General features: G+C 48.4%; 3 protein-coding genes across 3 annotated transcripts; 1 reads left to right on the plus strand and 2 right to left on the minus strand.

Annotated features, from left to right (window-relative positions):
* Positions 1-111: 111 nt before the first annotated feature.
* On the minus strand, positions 112-4443 carry LOC112900025 (monodehydroascorbate reductase 2, peroxisomal). Its single transcript, XM_025968764.1, has 7 exons — positions 4153-4443; positions 3066-3117; positions 2788-2868; positions 2366-2484; positions 1991-2210; positions 1758-1876; positions 112-1138 (listed from the first exon to the last, which is right to left on the minus strand). Exons 1-7 carry the CDS (start codon positions 4273-4275, stop codon positions 416-418), a joined length of 1437 nt encoding a protein of 478 aa, XP_025824549.1. The 5' UTR covers positions 4276-4443; the 3' UTR covers positions 112-415.
* A 1179-nt stretch (positions 4444-5622) lies between these two features.
* LOC112879920 (putative pentatricopeptide repeat-containing protein At3g01580) lies at positions 5623-9659 on the plus strand. Its single transcript, XM_025944358.1, has 2 exons — positions 5623-7894; positions 9007-9659. The coding sequence occupies exon 1, from the start codon at positions 5708-5710 to the stop codon at positions 7802-7804; it is 2097 nt and encodes a 698-aa protein (XP_025800143.1). The 5' UTR covers positions 5623-5707; the 3' UTR covers positions 7805-7894; positions 9007-9659.
* A 387-nt stretch (positions 9660-10046) lies between these two features.
* LOC112901724 (dof zinc finger protein DOF5.6-like) lies at positions 10047-13247 on the minus strand. Its single transcript, XM_025970696.1, has 2 exons — positions 12614-13247; positions 10047-11117 (listed from the first exon to the last, which is right to left on the minus strand). The coding sequence occupies exons 1-2, from the start codon at positions 12665-12667 to the stop codon at positions 10296-10298; spliced, it is 876 nt and encodes a 291-aa protein (XP_025826481.1). The 5' UTR covers positions 12668-13247; the 3' UTR covers positions 10047-10295.
* Between the last annotated feature and the right edge of the window lie 8750 nt (positions 13248-21997).

A 21997-nucleotide genomic window follows, 5' to 3' on the forward strand; every position in this document is an offset into this window, starting at 1 on the left:
AAAAGAAAGCAGAGACGGTGAGACAGGAAAATAAAACAGGACAGAGCAAAAGAGAGACCTAACGCCAGAGGCACACAGACACACGCGCAACAGCTAGCACGACCTCGGATGGGACAAAGTGGCCAGCAAGGTCACAGAACTCTGCATCTCATTTGGGGAAAGAATTGTGATTTTACAACAAGAGTGCTCCTGATAGTTTAGCAGCAGAATTTTGCTCATTAAACAGTACATGATGGTGTTTGTAACTTTGTATACTATCTGTTTACATTTGAGAGTTGAAACTATACTTTCATACAAGTTACACTGGACTTGCTTTGAGTAGCTGAACCCAATAGCACATCCCAGGTCTTCTTGCATCAGCTGACCACAAGATCCCAACAGATGGCACACAAATTAGAACGAGGTGGTCCTGAGTTCACCACCTGCGACGCTTCCTGCCATACCAATAACCAATCGCAGCGATTGACACTGCTGCGACCACACCAGCTGTGGCATGCCATGCGTAAGTAGGTTTTCCAACCACGGCAAGCCCACAGTCAGGCGCTTCCGTCTGGCTCTCCTGAATGGCAAACGCCAGGCCTTGTTTTTCAAGTTCAGCCATGTTTGCGACCTTTGCTTTCCGCCGAACAGCTACTGATATGGCCTCGTATTCATCCCGACTTCCACCTTCAAGAAATGCACCTGCAATTCGGCCTTTATTGACCCAATATGCACCAAACCTTGGGCTGCTGCTTGTGAAGTCTCCAAAGTGAACCACTTCCCCAACATTATCCCCATAGAACTGCCAGGACAGTGTGAAGACCCTGGAGTAGAAGAATGGTAGGTAATCGATGTCCCTGGTTTTTGAAGGCTCCAAGATGGATGCAACGGCATGCCTAGCAGTTCTTCGAGCTGAATCAACATGCTCAAGCCGTCGGATATCACCATCAAAAAGCTTGATGGGGAATGCAGCAACATCTCCAACAGCATATACAGAGCTGTCACTTGTCTGCAGCTGTCCATTTACCTTTATCCCACCATTCTCCATTGACATCACAAGCTGACCTTCAAAAAGACTAGTGTTCGCACGGATGCCAATACCAACCACTACCATATCAGCAGGAAGGTGTCTACCATCTTTGAGGATTACCGCAGTCACCTGTGCATACACGGGAACAATATTATTTTTAACTATCAACTTAACAACAACAGTACTAGCTTAAGTTTCTTATACTGCTTAAGGTGCTTTAAAATGGTAGAGCTAATAGTGGTTGATATTCATAGCCTAAATACGCCAGATTCAGTAAAGAGATTTAGAGGAATTGATGAATCTGTGTTAGCTCATCATTGACATCGAGTCATTGTTGCTGGAACATACTGTTTCAGAAATAAGCCATTTCTATTCCAGGGCTATCAACAATCAAATCATGCAATACCAAGATGTCATAAACTAGATAGCTTATCCGATTACGTGTAGGCTGATCCAGGTGAATCTAAGAGACTGGATTAGGATCAAATCAATAGCAAAATTTGAAAAAATTCTCCCGAAAAATGGAAAACCTAGTTTATAGCCATCTACCAATGAAATGAAGTAGATATAGGTGGATGAAAATGTCTAATAGTTATCCATATGTACTACCAGGAAGTGCTGAAAAAGAGGCTCTGGACCATGACTTGGTTATATGACTATGACTTTTTACTTGGTACTAGATGTAAAATTGCTATTTATCTATCTCAAGCCTGTTCCAGTTTCATGGTATGGAACTATGGAAACTCACCTTCCCTGTCGTGTCTCTTTCAAAGGATGTAAGCACAGTTCCTTTAACAAAGGTGACCCCTCTTGAGGTGTAGTAGTCTTCATAATATTCTGCAATTTTTTCTGTAAATAGACGACCCACTGCAGAAATAAATCAAGTTCATATTTAGATCAGCAGGAGAGGTATTATAGCATGCTGGGAGCCCTGCCACAAAGAGTTCAAACTTTATTTAGGTGATGAAATCAACTACTTACTGCAGTGTTTCTCAGGGAAGACCATGGTGACCCTTATCTTGTTAGTGACCAATGCCGCTGCACATTCCATTCCAATGTAGCCACCACCAATGACAACAGCATTTCCACCAGGACATGATTTCATCGCATTGACCAACTTATCCGCATCATCAATATTGCGTAAATAACATATGTTTGAAGCATCTGAACCTTGTATTCCAAATTCTTGCAACTTCAGAGCCTATGTTATGTAAAGAAAGAAAGTTAGACAAATACATAAATCAAACATCACAAACTAGATCATTATTTAACAGTAAAGGATAGCAAGTGTTATGAAGAATTGAATTTGAAACGAAAATAATTGGACGAAAAAAGAAGTACAAACAGATCCAATACCCGAGCACCTGTCGCAATAATAAGAGTTTTATAGCTGATAGTTTCTCCTGTGGCTGTAAGCAATGTCTTGCGCCTCACGTCAGCAGAAATCACTTTTGTTCCAAGAACAAGTTCAATGCCTAATTGAGTAAAGTAGTAGTTAGAAAAATAGAAAATATCATGTTCACCGCACTCTTACAAGAAAACAGAATATATCATGGTCACGCACTCTTACAGGAACAATGACAGAGGACGATAATACGATCCTTCGAACTGAATGAAAGAATAGATTACTATATGGATGGATCTACTGAATAAGTTGCACAGGTCATGACCAATAAGATGCTACTTAAATATCTAATAATCTATAGCATTTGCCAATATTTAATATATGTGATTAGTCATAGAATCATAAAATCCAGTAAAGAAGATTGAAACCCTACCTTGTTCTTTGTACCATTTTGTTGTCAGTAACTCATCATTAGCACCAACGCAAGTATGAAATCCTGGAAGACGAGCAGCACCTGCAAATATCTCAGAGGTTAACAACAGTCAGCGATATTAACAATGCACATAACATTCAAAAAATATTCAAAAGAACAACAATTGCCTCAAAATGAAAAAAAAAAGCAACATTAAACAAAATTATTTTAGTTACAGAAAATGAACACAACATTGTATTCTTTAGAATGAGGAGTTAACAAACGCATATGAAAATCACCTTCTGGGAGTAAATATCCTTTGCTTAATGCAGGACGTTCATAAGGAGCAACCTGGAAAAAATGCAGAAAAAATTATAACCAGCAAAGCAGGTGCCAAATAACAAGACCTTAGAACACTGAACTAAATGGTAATTCTGAACTCTGAAGTATATTTTACAAGCAAAAGAATGTGATTCCAGTGAGGATTCCGTGCCCCACTTTTGCAAAAATGGGCAATGTGTTTTGTCTAACAAGGGGAAAGAGAAAAGAAAAACATGTATGTAGTAGCCAGAAGGTTAGGTGGAGCCTACAGCATCAACGTTGCAATTTCAAACCAGCATCTGATATTGAGAACAAAAAAAAAATACAAGCAGTACTTTCTGTGGATGAACAAACTGAAACATCTTTTTGGTGTTGTTAAAGAATACTGCCTCATGCAAACCTAAAAAAATTCAGCTTACAATCTTCAAGCCAGAAAAAGCTTGTTTTTATTTTTACAGACTTGTTGTCTTCGTATAGTCTTCAAAGATTATCATTCAGGCACTGTTGATTGATATTAAAGTGATGCATGGCCGTAAGAATAAGATCTGCAGCTTCTTGGGTTTAAATTTAGAGACCACAGACCATACTGAAAAGGTCCAAATCCTTTATAAATTCTAATAGCTCCTTGTAGAATCAAAAAATGGAATCTTGGAATTTGGAAGGAGCATTTATTCCTTGGTGATACAGTAAAAATGATAGTCCAGTCCTGAAGAGAACTAATAATGACTTTGACACTAATACCTCACAGATCAAATTTCACAATCAAACTGCAGACTAGTCGGTGACTCCCCAAATTGCAACCTTTTCAGCTCAATTCAGCGATTGCTTCCCCTACGTGTCCCGGTTCTACTTGACTAGAGATATATGCTATCTAAAGTATTAATCCAATTAGAGTTCGAGGAACAATAGAACAAGGAATCCAAGCTGCCGAAGCATTCCAGCGCGGGCCCTATCTGTCGAAGGTTGGACAGGAAGCGGAGATGGAAATACTCAAAAATTCCGGACTCAAAGAAATGAGAAGGGAAAATACATAAAAACCAAGGAAGCAAAGGGTGCGGAGCGTACGGCCTCTTCGGAGATGATGCAGAGCTCACCGCGGGAGTACCCGCCGCGGCGGGCGAACTCGAGCGCGGCGTAGCCCGCGGCCACGCCGCCGCCCAGGATCACGTACACGAACGCGCGCCCCATCCGGTCCCTTCTGCTCCCTCCTAGATGCGGGCCATGACTAGTAGTCGAAGGCCTCTGACCTGACCTGACCTCCTCGGCGTGAGGGAGAAGGAGATGACGGCGCGTTGCCTTGCCTTGCCTGCCTCTCCTCCTCCGCTTCCTGCGGGTCCCACTCCGTTATCTTCTCCGCTTGGTTTGTCACTCTCGCTTCGCCTCGAGACAGAGAAAGCCGTGAATGATGTGGTGGATGGAGGTGGAGGATTCGTGGAAGGGAGTGCTCGCAAATTTGTTGTTGTCATTTATCCTTATATTTTTTATGCATGATGTGGAGAAGTAGGCAAGATTTGGGTCGTCGGGGAAATACTGCTCGGAATTTGTTGTGAATATAGTGCCCTTAAATTTTAAATCTGGAAAATGATGACATCTTCTTTCTTTATTTTATTTTTGTTGCAAGCTATACTTTTCTTAACGTAGTAACAATGGATCGTACTTAGACAACAAGAGGATAAACATTTTCACAGTTTTACTAGTAGTCTTAAATATTCATACTACCAATAGCAGCTATATATACAAGTAGTGTAGAAAACATCCATAGAAGTGTAAACAAATCTAAACTTTCATTGAGAGCTGAATTCCACGTGTAATGCTATTATGACACTCTATAGCAGCAAATGAATTACTTTTCTTTTCATTGTTTCTGATAAATTGAAATTCAAACTTCCTAAGTTTTGACCACAATTAATCTTTTTTCAAATTAGTCTGAAAGATTAGACTAATAAACTCGCAAGTCAAAGGTTTTTTATGCAATATTAATTATATTAATTGGTCAAAATATGATTATGGAGTTTTCAAATCAAAATATCCATGTAAAAACTAATGGGGAATATATAAAAATCAAAACATGGTAAAAAAGTTGAGGATAAATTAACATGCATGCCACCGAAAGATAATTTTAAGAATAGTTAATACATGCCATTTAAAGTTGGTCTTCCCCGTTACTACCATCAAGAAAAGATTTTTCTTCTATTTATCTAGCGAATAGCAATATTGTTGTCTGAAAATGATTAACAAGATAGAACATAGAAGGATGAATTTAAATTTGTTCTTTATCCTATGCATATGTAGCAATTTTCTATGAAACGTCAACTATACAACAATAAGAGTAGAAGGAACATTATAGATATACTTCTTTAAATTCAAATATTCAATTGAATAAAATATTAAAAAGTGAGGCATCGTAATAAAATAGTTAACACCACAAAGTATGCGAACATTAACGGAAGAACTTCTTCAAATATATGTTTCCGCAAGTGATATTGTTAGTTTGAGTCCGGTAGCAAATTTCGAACTCCAAACAGCCCTACTTCGTCCAAAGTTTCCGTTGGCATTTGCCAGCGTGAAAAGCCGATAACCGGCGTCGGCGGCCGACTCCGGGTGTCTTCCCGTCCGATACATGCCACCACTCCGGAAGCTTCTAGAAGCGGCCGCTGCAGCCTCTACCCCTCTCGCCGCCGCGCACCTCCACGCCCACCTCCTCCGCTCAGGCCTCCTCCACTCCTCACACCACTTGACCGCGCACGTCCTCGAGTCGTACACCCCGGGCCTCGCCCGCGACCTATTCGACGAAATACCCTGCCCGACGCCGCGCCTCGCTAATGCGCTTCTCCGCGCCCACCTCCGCGCGCGGCAGTGGCGCGCCGCTATCCTCCGCGTTCCGCGGCTCCGAGTGCGCCCGGACGGCTTCACCTTCCCGCTCCTGCTCAGGGCCTGCGCCATGCTCCCGTCCCTCGCCCACGGCCGCGCCGTGCACGCGGTTGCCGTACGCTCTTGCGCCGCGTCCGAAGACGCCTTTGTCGCTGCGGCGGTCGTGCAGATGTACGCCAGGTGCGGAGACATGGTCGGGGCCGTCAACGCGTACGGCGCGTTGGAGAAGTCAGACGTTGTGCTCTTGACGTCCGTGGTGACTGGCTATGAACAGAACGGGCTGGCCATGGGGGCAATGGAGTTCTTTGCAAGGAACGTGGTTGGCCGGGGCGTTGTGCCAACTCCGGTCACGCTTGTGAGCGTGATTTCGGCAGCGGCACAGCTGGGGGATGCCTGGAATGGGCGGGCGTCCCACGCGTATCTTGTTAGGAACAGCTTGGGGTATAATCTAGCTCTAATGAATGCTGTTCTTGGGTTTTATGTGAAAATTGGTGATGTCCAGGCAGCTAGGAGGTTGTTTGAGGGAATGGCAGATAAGGATGTAGTTACTTGGAGTAGCATGATCAAAGGATATGTGCAATCAGGAAACGCACATGAGGCATTGAGGGTGTACAGGGGGATGGTTCAGGTGGGTGTCCAACCCAATTCTGTGACTTTGGTGAGTATTCTGCAGGCTTGCGCACTTGCTGCGGATGTTGAGGAAGGCAAGAGCATCCACCACATTGCTGTCAACATGGGTTGTGAACTTGAGGTGGGTGTTGCAACTGCGCTGGTTGATATGTACATGAAGTGCTCATGTCATGAGGAGGCGATGCACCTCTTCCATCGGATGCCAAACAAAGATGTGGTGGCTTGGGGTGCAGTCATTAGTGGCCTCACACAAAATGGTCTCCCTGATGAATCCATCCAAGTGTTCAAATGCATGTTATTGGATGATCATGCTCCTGATGCGGTCACAATGGTGAAGGTACTTAATGCATGCTCGGAATCTGGTGTTGCTCGCCAAGCTATCTGTCTCCATGGCTATTTGGTTAGAAGTGGTTTCGATAATAAGGTGTTTGTAACAGCTGCACTTCTTGATTTGTATTCAAAATGTGGAAACTTAGATAGCGCTATCAGGGTATTTGAAAGTACCACAAAAAAGGATGTTGTTCTGTGGAGTTCAATGATTTCTGGTTATGGAGCCCATGGCCTTGGTCAGGAAGCTGTTGCCTTGTACCAAAAGATGATTGCCTCATCAATTAAACCCAACAGTGTGACATTCATATCAGTGTTATCAGCATGCAGCCACTCTGGCCTGGTTCAGGAAGGAAGACAAATTTTTGATAGCATGACTCGAGTTTATGGAGTCATGCCAAATCCAGAGCATCAAAGTGCTATGGTTGATCTCCTTGGGCGGGCCGGTGAACTTCAAGAGGCCATAAAGGTCATTCATGAAATGGATGGGAGAGCTGTTGCTCATACTTGGTGTGCCTTGCTTGCCGCCTGCAGAGAACACAACAACACTGAGATGAGCGAAGCAGTTGCTGAGAACCTGCTCAAGCTGGATCCTGACCATGTTGGCTACTACAGTCTCTTGGCCAATATTTATGCATTTGATGAGAAGTGGGAGAGTGTAAAGGAGACAAGAGACACGGTGCGAGGTAGAGGTTTGCATAGAATGCCAGGTTACAGTGCAGTTGAGGTCAATAATGTAGTGCACACATTCACTGCTGGGGAGAGGCCTCACCAAGATCAGGAGAATATCTATACATTGCTCTGCGACCTGTCAAGAAAACTGAGAGGCGAGGACTGTTCCTTTCAACTAGACACTGGCTTAGTATTTGAGGATTCTGCTCTTTTCTGAGTTGAAATTGATCCTTGAATCATTGAATGTACCTCAACTGATGCCGAACTTCTAGAAGAAAACTGGCGGAGGAAAATGGCATTTACAAAGGTTATTATTCATCATACTAACTTGCCTAATTTTGCGATGTATATGTTGACTGTTATATTCAAGTTAAAGATCAGTATGTAGGCTGGAACATGCCATAGCCCATAGTTTTGTTCATAAAGAAGGTTTTGGAAATTTCGAAGTTCTTATACATTCTGTAGACTCTATAGGCAGATAGCATACTGAAGTAAGTAATTGAGCAGGTATTATAATGTACGATCTGATGATCCCTGTGTCTTCATTGATGGTTGTCTGCAAATAAATTACCAGTTTTTAATGAATAGAAACGCCCAAAACTTTCCTAGAGTACTAACATTAAAGTTATCTGCAGGTTCGATATTCTAATGAATACAACTTTCAGTGTCTAATATTGCAAAATTCTGTGGTTATATTTGTGTTCTGAATGTTAGTGCGATCTTGAATTTCATTACTTGATATGTGAAACTGTTTAGAGTGCATCAGCACAGCATTTACATAGAAGTCTACCTAGCGGAAATCACTTTTCTGATATGGTTGATGGAACCCTTTTTTGGCACCTGTGTTTTTCTTTTAGATAAATGGGGTAAAATATACTGGTCTTTTCACCTTGATCTTAAATTGTGTAGAGGATATCAACACTACTGTTACATAGCAAAGCCAAAATTACTTTTTGCGGTATTGCTTGATGAAACCATTTTTGGAAGCTATAGTTTTCTTCTTTCAGATAAATAGGGTATGACATGAACTGCCTTTTTCACCTTGGTCCACTGCTTAGAACAGGTTAAGAATACAACATTTATGTGTGTATTGGTCGCCGGTATAGTAGTATCCGCCTTCAAAACTCAGGTGGAGCTCACAACACTTTAAGAAAGATGGAACTATAAAATGCCATTACTTAGTGGAACTCTTAGTAATTCCAGTCACAGATAAGTGTGGCCTGGACATTGTCACAGGATTCTAGTTGGCTTCAACCTACAAAAACACACAGTATAAGATATATAGGTCACCAATATAATGCATATGCAAGCTATGGTGGCAGCATTTCTTTTCTTGCAGCTGGTAAATGCCATTCATATGGGCGCATATGAAGTGCTCCAGATATTTGACCACTTGAAGTTTGTATACTATTTTTGCAGGTACTCCAAATTCTCGAACATGCAGCTGATCTGCGTGTGCGGGTACTCCGAATTGAAAGAAAAACTTCAGGCTGCATTTAAGCTGGACTTCGCATTCTTAAGCTAGGCCTGGATAGGACTTTGATTAAGAAAAAGGTACTGCACAGACCGGAAACACGCGGCGGCCATCAAGACTTCAGAAAAACATTGCATCATGTGTTTTCCACAAATTGGACACTGGAACAAATTTCATAGCTGCATATCAGCAAATTTGCAATCAGCACAGTCTTCAAGACCAGGTGTTCTCATGGTTGCTCATTGGATGTTTCAAGGAAGATGGTAACGGTAACATTGTTCTATCAAATCACATGGATATCATAGCTATCTCAATGAGTCATTTTTGTGTTGGTACATGGTGTAATGTCTCCACAAACCGTGACTTCTGAGTTGTTCTGAATGACACACTAGCAATCAGTTACAAATGTCAAACTACTAATGCTGCTAATGCTACGGTAAACTTGACGCAATGTCAATGCTGTGGTCAAGCTCGACAGCTCGTCCTTTTTTGTACTATGTGAAACTTTGAGGCAGTGTCCAACTACCCGAAAGATCACAGTAAAATGTGGCAGTGGAAGTACCCATCTGATGTCTGCAGGTGCAGCTTCTTTGTTGTTTTTCCGACTCCTTTTGTTTTTCCGAAAGATCACAGGTTAAGTACCCATCCTAGTTTTGTTTTTCCGACTCCTTTTGTTTTCCTTTTCTCTTTGCACATACTGAGATATTTCATCTTTATCTCATATACGCCAGCGAATATGCTTGAACTTGTCAAACAAATTGTGACATTGCGTAGTTTTATTAGTATGTACAGTGTTTCCTTCTCTTAACCATGTACAAGGGTTATGGATAAATCTTGTACAGAGAGTACTCTTTAGTTGCGACTGATTGAAGACTTAAGACTGCAAATGATTGGATCACCAAGTGTAGTTAGCAGAAAATTGCTTCAGTTAACGAAAATATTTGTATTATGCTCTAAGCTCTATATATGGCTCCACATAGATCGATAAAACTTTGAACCACAGCAAACGTTCGAACTTTGAAGTGGGACAACAACAGAGACACCGTCTGAAATGACGAGCTGCAAGCATCGATCGTCCAAACAAAACGATGAAACCAAACAGAAGATGACAATAGCAAAACCAACAAACAAAAGAAAATGAAAGCAAGCACTCCTACGTAGTCACTCGTTAACGCCATTAGCAAACCACTAATGCATGCAACGCAAGCAGCATGGAGGCACGTTTCTGCCAGGTTCAGATGGCCGCGGAGGAGCCGTGGTGCTGGTGCGCGCCGCCGATCATGCCGCTCCACAGGCCCAGCGCGCCCAGCGAGCTGATGGCGCTCTCCGGCGCGCGGCTCGCCTCGCCGTACCAGTCCAGCGACAGCAGCCTCTCCGCCGCCGGCGGCTTCATCTCCACGGCGTCGTGCTCGGCGCGCCCCCCGAACGGCAGCCCCTGCAGCTGCAAGTGCTCGCCCAGGCCGGCCGCGTACCGGAGCGCGCTCAGCGCGTGGCACTCGCCGCCGCCGGGGATGCCCATCATGCCTGCCCCCGCGAAGTGCGCCTCGGAGCTGGCGCCGTCCAGCGCGCCGGCCGCGCCGCCGGATCCTGCAAGGATAGGGTCGTACTTCCAGTCCAGGAGGCCGAGGCTGCATAGCGGGTCCGCCGCGGCGGGCGGGGGCGGCAGCTGCTGCATGCCCGAGAAGGACAGGTGGAGGCCGGTCTCCGCGGCCACCTGCCGCGCGTGCGCCTGCAGCATCGGCGGCGCGGCGGGCTTCTTGGCGCTGGCGCGCTTGTTCTTGCGGCACCCTCCGCCGACGGGGACGTTGCGGAGCGAGCCGCCCTTGGTCCAGTAGCGGCGGCACGTCTTGCAGAAGTAGCGCGGCTGCGAGAGGCTGTAGTTGTTGTAGTAGCAGAACTTGGTGTGCGTGGACTCGCACCGCGGGCACTTGAGCGGCTGGTCGTGCTGCGGCCGCAGGCGCCGGTCCGCCGCCGCGGCGTGCACCGGCCGCGGGCACGCGATCAGCTCCGCCGATGGCGACGACGACCCCATCCCGGGCTCCTCGGGGACGATGCCCTGGAAAGCACAAGACCACGTTGTGGCATTGTGATCGCAATCATCAGCTGTGACAGAATGGAAGCCTCGGAATGCGAGAAAGCAAGGGTTGCATGTATATATGGTCCCAGCCCAGTAGGGACCTTTTGGAAGCTGATATTCATATGGTTTCTCTGATAAGCTAAAGTATGAACTCCATGCAAAGCTACAAGATGATGATGTCTGATGATGGGTGCATCAAGTAGATTAAAGTTTCAGATCTGATCAGCTTGGTGTATCCGTAGCTTTTAGAATTGCATCGATCACTTGCCCCGCGATCTTCTTTGCGCTTTTGATCACATGCTAAAGTTACAACAAACGTAGATTTCATGAGGGCCATGCAGGGTGTACTTGTCTTGATTTTCTTAAGCATGAACTAACGTCCCATGCATTTCCTATGATCTACGTACGTTTGTTATTGGTAAGATGACGCTAATTCGATCTTGTGTTGCTTGACGTGCATGCTGTCTGAAGAATGTCCTTATATATTTGTGCTGCTATAACGAACCCTATATTGACAGTTTTGAGGAGATCTAGATGCGTGGTCTTTTCAGTGTTTGTAAAGTTAAAGCAAGGTAGATCAGATGATCACACCGTACTTGTTCAAACCCTCTTTCATCGCGCTGTTTCTTTTGCTTGCAAAATCTGGGTACGTATCTACTGACGGTGTATGACACTTTCTACTGTTTATCTAGTTGATCGTTTACTCTGTTTTATGACATCTTTTGTGACTGCTCCTTCTAGAGTTTCAGTTTGTCAGTAAAAGTAACACATCATGACTAAAATACACATGGTTTGAAACTGAAAGCATTTACGAGCGAGCTATATAATTCATGTGGACTTAACTGAATCGTCATCTAAGGAACGTAAATAAATAGGGAAAACTTCAGATGAAACCCCATCTACCCATATTTATGATCCAAACTGTATGGGTAAATTTCATGCATGCGGCTATATATTTTTATGATCACAATAGTATCATCGTCGAGGTTTAACTACCAGATCGATGGTCTCATCGTACTCTTTCACCATATTAAGCATATGTCTAAATCAAACAGGGAGAAATAGAGATCCACAAAGAGAAAAGTGAATTGCCAACAGATGGGCCATCTAAATACTGGCAGCCTTTCAACTGTTCACAAACAAGGATCTATTGTGGGAGGCAGCTGACATAGATGAGGTCGATGTAAAAGAAACGTCAATGTTCAGATTCTTCATATATATAACACAGAGAATACTTAGCAAATTAACTAGTAATCCTTATGAAATTTTCACCATGGAAACAGGAAATATATATGAACAAATATGTTCTATGAGAAAAAGAAGAAATATGCAAAGATGCAAGGAATTGTACTAATTAAGGCTTGTGAGCGACAAGGAATCGTGTAGAGATGATCAGATCATATGGGGATGTATTCGCACGAGATGCAAAATCAAGCACTTGCTGTTCGTGTGAGCATCATGGGTGATGTGCGTACCTTGAGCCAGTCCGAGTCCATGCAGATGTGCATCGGCGGTGCTCCGGCCATCATCGATCGATGGATCACCAGCTGACTACCTCTCTAGCTAGCTAGTAGCCACCTGAGAACGGTAAGGTAGTGTCTTCTTCCAAATCACGAGCCACACAAAACCTAGATACACACCTCTGAAAACTATCTATAGCTAGCTACTTCATTATCCTGAATCCTGGTCATACCATATGCTAACTGATCTTCTTAGCTTGTCGGTGAATTGTAAAGGTAACGAGGATACACTAAGAGATGTGCAGCTAACTGGGAGAGAGAACACGAAGAGAAGATCAATAGAGGTGCTGCGGTAATGGAGGTAGGAGAGAAGAAGAGCTAGAGCTGAGGGAGGAGAAGAGGATGGATGTGTGGTACTGGTGGTGGCGGTGGTTGGTGACAGAATGAGGGATGTGAACGGTGGAAGATGTGAATAAGAAGGGAAGGAAAAGTTGCACGCCCAAGACCGAGAGTGATCCAGAGAGAGGAGAGAGAGCACAAGTACCAGCCGCAGCAGGCCGCAGCGTGCCGGGTGATGCATGCATGTTGCTGTGCCCCGCACCCCACAGGCCGGGGTGGCCCACCGTGTCGGGGCCGGCAGCGTGGTGGAGGACTGGGAGAGCGGCTTGGGTGGAGACGCGCCCGGCCGGCGGGAGCGGAGAGCCGGAGAGGCCGGCTGATCGAGAGGACGGAAGGAAGACGGCGTCGTCCCGTCGGCCTCCTGCCCCTCGTTGCCGCGGTCCCCGCTGGCCGCTGCGGTTGGGTTCCTTGGGGCCCGCGCGCCCCCCGCCGCCGGCTCGCATCCCGAGGGCGTGCGCGGCTGTCGGCCGGCTCGGCGGCCTTCAGTTCACCAGCAGCCTATGGCCCGGGGGCCGGGGCCCTATATGCGACGCGCTTTACTAGGAGGTAGCTAGCTGGCTGGCTCGTCGTGGACGAATGATCCGGATCCGGGTGACTCGGCCTCTCGGCTTCGCGAGCGGCAGCGGCGACTGGTGGATTTACCGGCACCGCTCGTTTCCCAGGTGAATTTTGCGGTTCGCCGCACGGCAAATTTACAGTAGTAATGGCGAGTTCAAATTCAAATTCGAGTGCTCGGCCTGGAGCCGAGCCGCTGGATCGGCTGCTCGGCTCTGCCAGCCGGCCGGAGCCGACTGGAGGGGTGTGTGAAGACTCTGCATGTGGAGCGTGGACGCTGCGTTTGCTAGACGCCTGCCATTAGGCCATTTTGTTTAAATTTAACTTTTTATACTCCCTTTCTACCGATTTTTCTTTCCATGGCTGTTACGACTTGGGAGCACTCTAATCCCCAGATTCCACCCCAGCCCACTGGCCCATTTTGTTTGTTTGTTTGTTTTTTTCGCGAATACCTTATGGGTTTATTGTGGTGACATAACTTCGTATCTTTGCAATTAGCACTACAACAGTGACAACTGACGTGGCAGCGAGGGTAGCGATTCGTAACCGTGACGACACCCATCGGGGCCACGTGGAATATTTTGGTCCCCGTGAGGAAAGGAAAGGGAGAGGCGACGAGGGAACCGAAAGCTCCCTCCAATGGGGGCCCATGCTGCTTGTTCTTCTTGACCGGCCGAGCGAGCCATCGCCGCTGCTTCGTCGGTCGTCGCCGCCGGCGATCGTTCGTATTCCCCCACGCCGCTTAAAATATACGTAGAGAATTTTGGTCGAAAGGTGCCCTGTTGGCAGAGACGCTGCTCTCCAAATAAAGATGCTGGCTACTCTTGCATTACTGCACCTCTTTCCTGTAGCTAGCTCCTGCATGCTTTCACTTGTCCCATTTTGTACCGTACCCTTGCTACTGTAACTGAACCGCTACTCCGCTAGGGTTGTCAAAAGTAGCCAAACATGCTGCAGCTGGTGATTACATGTTACGGGTGATGGAAAACAAATAAACAATTGATACAGGTGGAGAAAAAGTTAAAGGCACTCTCAAGTGCTTCGTTGAAGACCAATGTGGGATCCTCCAATGTCCAAAGTAACAGAAAAATAATAATCCAGCTATCCAATCCAAGATGCTCCTACTGCTGTCAAAAGTAACTGATTTGCATAGAGCAAACGTAAGTGTATTTTTTTTCGTATTTTGGAACATACTATTCATAAAACATCATGGTTTTTATATTTCCAAACCATGTGTCCAACTTTTTAAATGCTATTTTAGTATTTTACCGACACCATGCGTCCGAAACGTCATGTATAACTAGATTTTTTTTTCCACGTATCTTATAGTAAAATAGACTACTAACAAGAATTCATGGCTTGAAACAAAAATGTCTGGCGTGGCCAAACAACACTAAGCTAAGCTAAGCTAGTATACTAGTGCTGTACTACTACTACTACTACTTCCGTGGAGTACGGCGAATACGGATTCCTAGTCCAGGTAGCTACGCCTGCGTGGCGCCGGTCGGTACGCATGGGTGTGATTTTTTGTTTCTCGTCACTTGGGGGGCTGTTCAAAAGCGTGTTTTTCGGGGTTCGAAAGGCATGTGGGAGCAAAGAAGAGACAAAGATAGCAGAGGCGAAGCATCTCTCCCTGTCTGTCTTTCCCGGCGCCCCCCCTGCCTTTCCGGATTCAAATTTCGTCTGCTTTGCCCTTTAATCCGCCTTTGCGAGCTCGCCGCCCGCAAGCAAGGTATCCATTCTCATTCCCTGGGGCCCCCAGACTGATAACCAGAGATGCATGATGCATCGTTCGGCAAAATCAGCAGGCTTCCACGCTGTCAGTCAGTCAGTCAGTCAGTCTACTCCTCTGCGTGCGTACCATGTTAGCTGCATCACATTTTCACACTGCGCTCCTGCTTGTTCTCTCCGATGCCACCAATTGCTGTTCAAGTTCGATGCTTGTGAGTTTGTGAGAACAGCGTTGGCAGCTCTGCACTCTGCAACTGATCATAAGGCAAGCAGAACGTACAGCGATTCAGAGGGCCATCAGTTGGTCAGAAATCAGAAGTTGCTGATGACAGTCGTAACTACACAACAGTCCAAGCTGCACAGATAAACCCCCATCAGGTATAGCGTGCGATCTCGTGCAACCATCCATATCGCTTGCTGACGCGCGGGCGCGTTGAAAACGTGGCGGATCGGTTGCTGTGAAACGGCGGCATGCATCGCCATCACTCCATCATCAGCACGAGATTTCGTACGTGACACATTTGCGGATCATCATCTGCGAAATCTGCCACTGCGCTGCTGTTAAGAAAACCTCGTCGGGCGACTTTGGCCGAGACTGCCGTGCCGTCGTTGTCTAGATAACTGACTGCGAATCGGTAATTATTAACCTCTTCAGAAGTGACGCGCTGGCGCCGTGTAATAAACTGCTCGGTTTCTTCAGCAATCATATGGATTATGGCATCACTGATGCTAATCGGGAGGAGTAAACAAATAGGTGTTCTGTCCGGGAGAGAGATCTTACGCACACTGCCATGAATATTTGCAGGGATGACTTTTGCGTAGAGATGGGATGGGACAGTACTCAATCTATAGAAATGGGCGAAGTGTAGACGATGCTTGATGATAAAAGCGCGTGGAGAGAAATGAGCCGGGCTGCCAATCGAAACAGGGCGCGTGGAAACGTTGGCGTCACCTGACTCCATCGGTAGCACGGCGAGTGCCGGCGCAAGTCGGAACATCCAAGATTCCCGGCCGTCGGAGCGTAGCACTGTACGTGGACGAAGTAGCTAGTCTCCTGCCCCATCATCGCCTGCTGAGCGAAAGCACGCGCCAGCACGTCGTGGCCTCGGCTCGACCCGATCGATCGATCGATCGGGCTTCCCACGCGGCCACGCCATCTCCGATCCAGCGGAGTGGAGGCGAGCACGCGTGAGCAGTCGCCGATGCCACGAGCTTGGGAGTGGGAGATGCAGCAGCCCGACCGACCAACCGGCCCGGCCCTCATCCGGCTCACCTAGCTAGTGCCTGGTGCCTGGTGCGCGCGTGCGTTCCCGAGCGTAGCTCGCCACTCCTCTCCTACTGTGCCGCTCGCCCCGCACGCCTTCACCGCACTGTAGCCAGTAGTAGCCGCCTCTCGTAGGCGTGAGCGGCGAGCCACGCCCCCCACCGAACCGTGTCGGCAGGCGGCCGGGTACCCCGGCCCCCTCCGCTCGCGTGCGAGTCCGGCCCGATCGTTTCCGCGACCGCCGCCGCCGTGTGATCGGTCGCGCTCGCGCTGCTGGCGGCCGCGGCGCGATACAGAGAACAGAACCGCCCCAGGAGCGAGTGCGGCGCGTGGCGCCGGCTGCGGGTGTGGGGCGGTGGAGCCACGCGCGCGCGAGGCTGGACGGCTTTTCCCACGCGCCGACGTGGCGCGTGTCGGCGCGGCGCTGGCTCGAGCTAGCTAGCTAATCTGGCCGGCCGCCCGGTCGCGGTCGTCACTCCCCTCCGACGTGCACAGGAGGTCGTCGCTGTTCGCTCACGGTCGCGGCGCTCTCGCACGGCGGGGCGAGCGTCCGCGTCGCCACGACGGCGGCGTCCCGGGCGATGCGTCGTGTCGACGCCTCGATGGCCACGCTACCGCTTAGCTGCACGCCTGCGGCCCGCGAACCCCACGGGCTTAAGGCTAATCACAGTGGAGTTTCATGGCGAGTTTCGTAGCATTAATTTTCATGACACACCAGCATTTTTGATAATGTGGCACTGATTTAATGAGGAAAGAGAAGGTAACAGTTTTATCCCCATGACACTCTGCTAACTCGTTTCCAAGATATTGGAAATGGTGTGAAACGACCACTGTGACCGTCGTTATTTCATGGGGATCCCGTGCGCATTTAATTACACTTAATTACACTGGTTACAAATATACATGCCACGCTAGATCAACTAGCATTTAATTACACTGGTTAGTTTTGGAAACAGTGAAATGAAACTCTTTATTAGAGTATAGTATTTCGTTCATCCTCCAAACTGACGTGGCATTTTTTGAAACAGACATACGAAACCCGTTGCGCCGGACCCGGCGCCGGGCTAGAACTTGGTCGGCGCGGCGCGCGCGCGCGCTGGTGGGTGGGAAATGGACAAATGGACAAATGGTGGTGGCGGCTGGTGGGTTCACGTGGCGCGCCGGGTGCGCTCGACGTGCCCAGTCGCGCCGTGTCGCGATCGGATCAGGCGCGCACACGTGCGCGCGTGCTCTCGTTCAATTCTGTTCAGATTCTGTGTGTCCTCCCTCGGACCCCCGCTCGTGCGCGATCCGCTGAGACGATGACAGGCCTGGCTTCCCGTCGCGTTCGCGCTGTTGTGTTTAGTGGCCACATCTACCCGGCCGTGGATCCATCGGGTTTGGTCGCGGGTCGCTCGCTGCCCGGCGGCAGGTCGCCTCACAAAGTCCGACCCGAGCATGCGTGTGTCGGCCGCCGATCGCGCGCGTCCAAACAAACAACTCGGGGGGGAAAAAAACACGCGATATCTGAGGCCGATCTGCAGTGCGCGGTGACCCGTCAGACTAGAGCATTTCTGTTGTCTTTTTTGGGGAGAGCTATAGACTATAGACAAGGCTAGGAAGTTCAGAGTCTCAGAGTATCTTATCTGCTATCTCTCGCCACTACCGCTTCAGCCTTTTTGCTAATAATCATATGCCCCGAAAGCCTATGCAGGTCAGTGTTCTCGTGTCCAAATCAGAACCTGCACGCCTGCACAGGTGTACAGATCACGAGCGCGATCTCAGGAAGTCCGTGGCTGGTATCTTGGGCTGGCTGGCTGGCTGCCCCTGCCGTCCCCGACAGGGCGTGCGGGCTGGGTTGAATTCAAGCGCGAGCCTGCTCGGCTTTTGTCGTATCTAGGCAGTTTCTATGCGAAGTGAAAGGCGTGTCGAATGTGATTATTATCATAGTTATTTGGAAACGGATGTGATTACTGATCAGCAGGTATTATTATTACTTTATTAAGAAAAAAAAGCACCGTCGAGTTCCTTACTAGTTACTAGCTCAAGTAGTGATACTAACGGATTTAGGTGCTGTAACTCAGCTGTTAACTCCGATCGACAGGCTTCTGAAACTATTGGAGCTTAAGAGAGTAAAGAAAAGATGCAGAGCACGTATGCAAATAACGTCTGGTTCTATGAAATGGAGTGGCAGTGACATGCTTACATCGTTTGCGACCCCGGCCACTGTCTCTGTCAAAGGAACGATCCCAACTGGCGGGTACTGCCAGCGGCACTTCGTCGAACAGCCTGAGCGCGAAACTTCCGAGATGGCGGCGCCGCGTTCCTCGTCCCCCAGGATCAGCATTGCGTCGGACAGCCCAGGGCTTCGCGGAAGCGCGCGCGCTCGGGCATGAACGGCCAATGCAAGTGCGCGGCGCGCAAGTGGTGGTAGACTGGTGGCGGCCAACTGGCCGGAGGAGAAGCTACCGCAGAGTTCGCTTGCAATGCCTGCGGCCCGCCGGAAAGCATGGGTTATCGGCGATCGCCGGGGGCGGCGCGATCTCGTCGGCCGCACCGGCGCCTGACAGGAGATTTGGCAAATAAGCATCATTTGCAAAAAGCATCCTACATTGGATCGCGATTATTAGCCGCGATCCAACACTTTACATAAAGACCTCTATATTTTGCAAATACCCCCAGTTTGGATCGCGATCAGTAATCGCAATCCGAATATTTACAATTAACCTCCTAGTCTGAATTCACTATTTTGCAGATAAACCCTCTTCCACCTCCGTCATATCTCTCCGGCCTCTCCCCTCCACTGGACGGCCCGCCGCCGGCCGTCTCACCTCCCTTCCGAAGCCTCGAAGTCCGACCGCGTCGTGCGTGGCGGCGACGTGCTTCCGAAGCCCAAGCATCTCGTGCTCGGCAGTTTGCGTTGAGCATGCTTGGCATCTATTTTTGCACGGCGATTCTGCACAGAAATTCAGAACAGGTTGCGCAATCCTTTTCAGAATGTTCGGAATCGAGTTGCCATCGGTTGGGCTGTTCTATAGTGTAGTTCACCATTTTGCACAGATATTTTCGTGGGTATATTGGCTCCGTAGTTTTAATATATGACGTTCAGAACAAACTAATTAGTTTGTTTATAATGTTTAATAACGAACAGCGTACTGTTGCCTCTCTAATCTCTGCACGGAAGGGAAATGGATTAATTTTCTCCCGAGAGAAAAAAAAATGCTACTTGGTCCTGCATTTTGCCTATAAGGCTACTAGTGTTGATGGTCTTATAGACGGGCCGAGAGATGTTTCACACCCATGACCACCGTTTCCTTGCTCAAGCGGGCCGGGTTAAAATAGCACGCGTCCAGCCCATCCATGCGGTGGGGATTTCTCTGTCGTCATCGGTCGTCGTCTTCTTTTCAGCGTGGTCGTTCTCCTTCCTTTGGCCTTTTGGAACGCCGCCACCCAAGAACAAGAAACTTTTTTCTTCCGAATAAAGGGTAGGAGCACTGCCAAATCATATTAGGAGAAGAAGAAGTTCAGGTCTTACATGACAGATATTACATAAAACAAGAGTACGCGCTCCAGAAACAAGAAAGTGTAACATAAGAAACTAATTGAAAACGTAGGTTGGCCTCATCCTGGACAAGAACAAGAAACTCCAAACCCAAAGCCGGAGCATATTCTTCGGCGCGTGCGGAGATGGCAGTGCTTTCGCTAACTCGTAGGAGGTGTCGTACAAGAGAACGAACCTGGCAAATACCCTGATTAGTGGGTCTTCGAAAAAAATACCCGGATTACTCAATCACATTATTAGTTAGGAGCTGGTCTGACTGTCTAATCGCTCCGTATCTCTGCTGTAATCTCACTAGGTACAAGACAGCGGCTGCAAGGAGGCAAGGACTGAAGGGCGTGCAGGCCCTAGCTCCAAGTCAGTCTGCATGGATACAATACAAGAGAGATCAAAGCGTTCGCCGCTAACGAAGAGCGAGTACAATCGGTTCCGCGGCGGTTTCAGACTGCAACGCCTTCGATGCGAAGACCCAGTGAATCGCTGGAGAGTCCAGGCAACGCCTCAGAATGGGGCAATACCGTCGAGCTTTGTCCTTTTCGTTTCCTATGGCAATTCTCATTCCCGTGTTCAAAACGGGGCCTCGAGGCTCGAGGTTCGTGACCACAGGAGCTAGCTCGGCTTTGGCTGCTCGTCCGATAGGCCAAGTGCGAGTCCTGGCAAAGCGGCAACTCTGAGATAGGCCGAGTGCTCTGGGCTCTGGCAGGCGGTACGGGACGCCGTGGCTTTGCCGGCCGTCGGCGTCCAACCCTGAGGTGACAACACGGACATGGGCCGCGACGCCGAGGGCCTGGCAGCTGCAGGCAGGCGGGAATCTCCCGCCGGCCGACCAAAGCGGCGGCAACTCGGCGTGACGCGACCACATCGTGCTGTGCCCTAGCACTACAGGACGCGGCATCATGGCACTGCGCTCCCGGTCGCCGAAATGGAAGCACTTTCTAGCCTAGGCCCGCCGCATTGGCCACGCCGGCAGGCCCCCTACACTACACGATCCAACAGTGCACGCCACTCGCCACCCTTGCCAAGTTGCCAGGAGCCCAGGACCCGTACAGTTTCATCTCGTTCGTTTCCATCTCCGTTCCACTGTTGCTGCCGAAACACCATGGCAATGGGAGGGATCTGACCTTAATTCTCTCTTTTTCTTAAAGGCATCTCTGGCCTAACTCCTCTCGCCTGCTGAGTCGAGTGGCAAGAGCTGCTTGCATTTCTTGAAGCAGTGCTCGCAAAGCCTACTCCTCGTCCCGTCCGTCCAATCGATGGGGCACTAGTGGACGAGCGGTACTTGCAGTAGCACGTCTCGAGCATGTATCATGACCAAACTCCACGTCCCTACGCGCCGTAGGCCTAATGATCGTGCCGCCGGGCTCAGGCGGGCGTGGACACATGATGGAAAGAGCGATGCCCTTAAGACATTCGAATGGACGGGCAGGGCCTAACAAGGTGTCGCCGTCACCTTCTAGCTCTAGCTCCCAAAATTCGTTCCAGCCTTCTGCTTGCTTGCCATGGGGAAAATAGCCTTTGTATCTTCAGCCCGCCGAAAAGTCGAAAACCACCATTATCAGATGATCTGAACCCTGATTCTCTGCATTTCAAGTCGTAACCGTTTGTTGGCATTTCTTCAGTGCTTGCAACGTGCTCATCTTCAAGCTAGCTCACCAACAAACACGTCTCCAACATGTATCATGACCAGTTCCACGTTCCTACGAGTACTAGTCCTAGGCCTAATAGTCGTGCTCGCAAACCCATCATCCAGGCCGGATTCAGGTGGCCGTGGACACACACATCATGGGGAGGGCTAGCAATGCCCTCGGAGACATGCGGATGAGCAGGCCAGGCCTACGACGATGTCAGCGTCACGGTCACCTCAGGGGAATTTGGCGAGAGGGGGCCTGGACCTGGAGGCGGCGGCAATGGC

This window comes from Panicum hallii, chromosome 1, assembly GCF_002211085.1.
Source record: "Panicum hallii strain FIL2 chromosome 1, PHallii_v3.1, whole genome shotgun sequence".
In the NCBI taxonomy this organism is placed as follows: Eukaryota; Viridiplantae; Streptophyta; class Magnoliopsida; order Poales; family Poaceae; genus Panicum; species Panicum hallii.

Excerpts from the sequence above, each read along its gene's own strand:
- LOC112879920 (XM_025944358.1), top strand. The coding sequence starts at position 5,708 with ATGCCACCACTCCGGAAGCTTCTAGAAGCGGCCGCTGCAGCCTCTACC.
- LOC112901724 (XM_025970696.1), bottom strand. The coding sequence starts at position 12,667 with ATGATGGCCGGAGCACCGCCGATGCACATCTGCATGGACTCGGACTGG. Across the intron at positions 11,118-12,613 it reads TGGACTCGGACTGGCTCAAG|GGCATCGTCCCCGAGGAGCC; the intron begins GTACGCACATCA and ends TGTGCTTTCCAG.
- LOC112900025 (XM_025968764.1), bottom strand. The coding sequence starts at position 4,275 with ATGGGGCGCGCGTTCGTGTACGTGATCCTGGGCGGCGGCGTGGCCGCG. Across the intron at positions 3,118-4,152 it reads GCATCATCTCCGAAGAGGCC|GTTGCTCCTTATGAACGTCC; the intron begins GTACGCTCCGCA and ends CATTTTTTCCAG. Across the intron at positions 1,877-1,990 it reads CTTCCCTGAGAAACACTGCA|TGGGTCGTCTATTTACAGAA; the intron begins GTAAGTAGTTGA and ends TTATTTCTGCAG.